At 38.1% G+C, this 4,897-nt stretch overlaps 1 protein-coding gene across 1 annotated transcript; it reads left to right on the top strand.

Annotated features, from left to right (window-relative positions):
• The first annotated feature begins 2,784 nt into the window (after positions 1–2,784).
• LOC110200579 (vomeronasal type-1 receptor 1-like) lies at positions 2,785–3,693 on the top strand. The gene has a single exon (XM_020975942.1). It carries the CDS (start codon positions 2,785–2,787, stop codon positions 3,691–3,693), a length of 909 nt encoding a protein of 302 aa, XP_020831601.1.
• The last annotated feature ends 1,204 nt before the right edge of the window (positions 3,694–4,897 follow it).

Raw genomic sequence — 4,897 nt, 5'->3', positions numbered from 1 at the left:
CTATTTGCAAAGAGGTAGAGAGGAAGTTTAAAGATGGAATTCAGTGACTTTTAGGGTGTGGCTTCAAATTACTTTTCAGAATGACTGTACCAATTCATAATTCCACCAACATGAATCTGCCTCTTTCCCTATAGCTCCTTCAACTAATGAAATTTTCTTTTAACATCATTTTTACCAACATGGTTATTTTAAATTTCTCTAATTATTAGTGATTTGGCCATGTGAATTTGGCCATATGGACATTTGGATTTCTTCTTTTAGAAAATTGCCTATTCATATTCTTTGACTATTTATCAATTGGGAAGTGACTATCACAATTATTTAGGTGAGGAATAATGAGGGCCAAAACTTTGGTTGTTCTGTTATAAATACAAAGATGAGAACGATTCAGTAATTTTAAAAGTAGAATGAAGAACAGTTGGAAATGATTAGATAAAGAGAATGAGAGAATTTGATGAATTGGGGAAGATTTCTCTATTTAAATCTTGGGTAATAAGAAGAATAATGACATTTTCTACACAAACAGGGGAGTTGCAAGATGGGATAAAGGGGTCATGGGAATGCAACATGTTCTCTTCTAGACATGTTGAGGTTGACATTACTATGGAACATCCACGCCAAGATTTACAATCTTGTAGTTGGTACAGAGAGACTGGATCCTAGAGGAGTCACCATGGTCAGGAAAGAGCAGTAGGGAATATATACGCATAGTGAGTAGGACATTGATGATGATGACGATGATGATGATGAGAGGCAGAGAGAAAACAGAGGGAGACAGAGAGAGACGGATGGACAGAGAGTGAGAGAGAGAGAGAGAGAGAGAGAGAGAGAGGGAGAGAGAGAGAGGGAGAGGGAGGGAGAGAGAGAGAGAGAGAGGAGAGGAGAGGGAGGAGAGAGAGAGAGAGAGAGAGAGAGAGAGAGAGGGAGAGGAGAGGGAGAGGGAGAGAGAGAGAGAGAGAGGAGAGAGAGAGAGAGAGAGAGAGAGGGAGAGAGAGGGAGAGGAGGAGAGAGAGGAGAGAGAGAAAGAGAGAGGGAGAGAGAGAGACAGAGAGAGAGAGAGAGAGAGAGAGACAGAGAGAGAATGAAAGAGAGATTACTTAGACAGGTATGAGGTCCCAGAAATTTAAGTTCATATAAGCACTTCTTCCTACTGTACAGCAAAGACACACACCTTCAAGGATGAGAAGACATCAGTTAATCGTCTTAGTTATATTTTCAGAGATGCGAATTGATTAGGTAATAAATCCATTGATCTGTTTGTAATGATCATTAAATCAATATCAATGAATGGGTCTATCTGAAGTAGGGATGAAAGAAAGTTTTGTGTTTGGTATATCCACTTGACTGTGGACTTTTATAGTGGCTTGCTTGCCCATGTAGGCCCACAAGCAGTCACATAGCTTCCTTCAGGTTTTTAATTAACACTCACCAGCGATGTCATGAAAGCACACAGAGGAATAAATGCAACAAGATAGAGGAAAGTTATAGCTTAAAATTTCTGATGACAAACATTGTCTCCAAAATTCAATTAAATATCTGCAAAATGGTTTCTACATTTTTTTTTCAAAGCTAGCTTATGATGTTTTAGAAACCACATATCATTTCTCTTGCATATCAGCCACCCCTGCTGTGTGCTTTCTTCTTAATTTACAATTTAAGGATAATTAATACATACTTATTGAAGCCACCCCCTGCATGGCACATTCTCCATTACAAGACTAATTTCACTCAAAAGCTATATTCTAGCTAGTCCACAGTCAAGTGGATATACCAAACACAAAACTTTCTTTCATCCCTACTTCAGATAGACCCATTCATTGATATTAATTTAATGATTATTGCAAACAGATCAATGGATTTATTACCTAATCAATCTGCGTCTCTGAAAATATAACTAAGACAGTTAACTGATGTCTTCTCATCCTTGAAGGTGTGTGTCTTTGCTCTGCCAAAAATGATAGAAGTATTCACTCAGTATGCTCTGCATTTTCCTTCATTTTCATATCCATTGCAAAGTACTCATGTATCATGTGGAGTGTCCATTTGTTTATGTTTACTCTCACTATATAACATCAGTTTATACTTTAGGAGTATTTGGATCTCATAAAATTGTTGTTAATTCTTGTCTTAGGCTATTCTTTGTTGCAAACATGTTGTCATTTCTTCCTCTCCAACATGAACATCTCCACTGACACTTTGATCAGTCACAATTTCAATTCTATCCATATTGCAGTATTACAGGACTTATATGAAGATAGCCACCCTAGAATTATTTTGATATTAAAAACATTAAAAGTGTTTCTTAAGCACCGAGAATGAGGTGTTTGATCTTTGTTTCCTGGAAAATCTTAAGATCATCAAAAGCACAGAGCTATATCCCCAAGGCTACCCATTTGACACTCCTTTTCTTGTGCAATTATATCCTCATGTCTCTATCCGTTTATGTTATCTACAAGCATCTTGTAAGGATTATATAATCTAATTATCTCACCAGAGAAGAACCCAACTTAAATGTTTCAGAAAAGAATCTCTAGAAATAAAGGGCAAAAAACAACAACACATTAGAAATGTTTTAATCAATACTATCATCTCCAGGGTCAGGCAACACTAAAAGAAATATTTTTATCATATCCCTTTAGATGAAATGAATGGTTCGTGGTGACTTGTACTGAACAAAAGAAGCACCTCCCTCATCTCAGGAAATATCTTCTACCCCTTATATTTCTGAACAAGCAAGAGTTTACCAGTTTTGACAGCTATTTGCTTCCCATCAACAAAAAGAAAATGATTTCTAATGACATGGTACTGGGGCTTCTTTTGCTGTTTCAGATTGGATTTGGGGCCCTGGGGAACTCCTTCCTCCTGGGCCTGTATATCATCACCTTTTTCCTTGGTCCCAGGCTGAGGACCATAGACTTGCTTCTCTCCCACTTGGCCTTTGTCAATGACTTGGTGCTTCTCTCCAAAGGGATTCCTCAGACAATGGCTGCTTTTGGGTTCAACAATTTCTTGGATGATGTGGGATGTAAATTTGTGTTTTACCTTCACCGAGTGGCCCGGGGCCTTTCTCTCGGCACCACCTGCTTCCTGAGTGGCTTCCAAGCCATCACTTTAAGTCCTAGAAGCTCCAGGTGGGCAGAGCTCAGAGCCAGAATCCCAAAGTGCATCATCTCATTCTGTTTCTTGTGCTGGGCTTTTCATCTGCTGACAAATTGTTTTATTTTTTTATATTTTAAAGGCCAAATAGGAATCGTAAACATCACTGAAAGACACGATTTCATTTATTGTTTTGCTATATCTGATATTTCATTTACTATTACACTATATATATTCATAATCTCCCTTCCTGATGTTTTATGTGTAGGAATTATGGTGGGAACCAGTGGCTATATGGTTTTTGTCTTGTACAGACACCACCAGAGAGTCCAGTACATTCATGGCAATGATCTCACACCTGGTAGCTCCCGTGAGATCAGAGCCACTCAAACCATACTGCTGTTAGTCAGCATGTTTGTATCTTTTTATTCCTTGAATTCCATTTTAGCATTGTATATGCATTTGAGAAAGCCAACTTCCTGGCTCGTTCACATCTCTGTCTTCCTAGCTGCCTGCTTTCCAGCTTGTAGCCCCTTTATCCTAATTGTCAGTGACTCTCAGGTCCTAAGTACTCTTTGGCTCTGTGGGATAGAATAAAGCTTCCAGTCCAATAAAATCCTGGAAAAATCCAGTTAGGTGATGTAGCAGATGGAGTTCTGGATCTTGCAGTCTAGAAGATCTGAGTAGAAATTCTGCCTGAGATACTTAGTAGCTATATGAAGAAGGGCAATTCACTTAACCTCAGTTTGCCTCATAATCATCATTTGTAAAATGGAGAAAATAATAATACCTACCTCCAGGATTTTTGTGAAGATCACAAGAGAGAATTGCAAAATGATTTGTGGATCCTAAAGTGCCATATAAATATTAGGTATAATTATTTTTGTTGCTGTTGTTATTGTTATTGTTGTTAACAATATTTGCCTCTCATCTCCCAAGATAGAGGAATCTTGAAGAAATAATTATTATGAAATAGCAAATTGTACTATAGAATTCAACTCCAACTGCCTGCTTGTGAAGACTTGACATTTTGTGTTGCCAGTGATGTTGATTCACCAATTGGACTAAACCTGGTGTCCTCCGTATTTCCTTCCATCTATGAAATTTTATGGTTTATCAGGACAGCACTCAGCCCTTTTGTCCCCAGCACCACTTTATCAATCTAACATCACACAGGAGAATGCCTTCTCTACAACCTTTATGAAAGTCCCTACATTGTTTTCTTGATTATCAGTGCTAAAGGCCTAGAGATTCTACACTATCAAAGACAGGCCCTTGTGTTCTCATGACATGGAACTGTGAAGTCCAACATTTTACATATTGTCCCCTTTTGTTCTCTTCAACATGAATTGTTTCCTTTAATCTCCATACCTTTCTTTTCTGCCGGCTCTTTCCATTTCCTCTTTCCCCTAGATATTTAATATACTAAAGCCTATGGACTCAGGTAAAATTCTCTTTTGGCCAATATTCTTTGATGATAAAGCTGAAATTTATGTCAAATAATGCCTAAGGGAGGTTTTAGTTACAGAAAATCTTCTAAATTGATCCATGGTTGCAAGAGTAAAAATGAATATCTAAAAGTGTGAACTGGGGAGAGGACTGAGCCAAGATGCCAGAGTTAGGCAGGAACGCACCTGAGCTCTCCCAAATTCACCTCCAAACTAGTATAAAATAACACCTAAAAATGAATTCTGGAACTGGAGGAAACCATACAAAGGTGGGGTTAAACAATGTCCCACTCCAAGACAGCTTTAAAAGTCAGTAGTAAAAGTCTAACTCAAGTAAAAGGAAAAGAGCAGGT

This window comes from Phascolarctos cinereus, unplaced genomic scaffold (genome assembly GCF_003287225.1).
Source record: "Phascolarctos cinereus isolate Bilbo 61053 unplaced genomic scaffold, phaCin_HiC Scaffold_726;HRSCAF=1367, whole genome shotgun sequence".
NCBI classification, from domain to species: domain Eukaryota; kingdom Metazoa; phylum Chordata; class Mammalia; order Diprotodontia; family Phascolarctidae; genus Phascolarctos; species Phascolarctos cinereus.
The sequence above is the reverse complement of the archived record's forward strand: the minus strand, read 5'-3'. Positions and strand labels throughout refer to the sequence as shown.

Bases quoted from the DNA above. Each gene is read 5' to 3' on its own strand.
- LOC110200579 (XM_020975942.1), top strand. From the start codon at position 2,785: ATGATTTCTAATGACATGGTACTGGGGCTTCTTTTGCTGTTTCAGATT.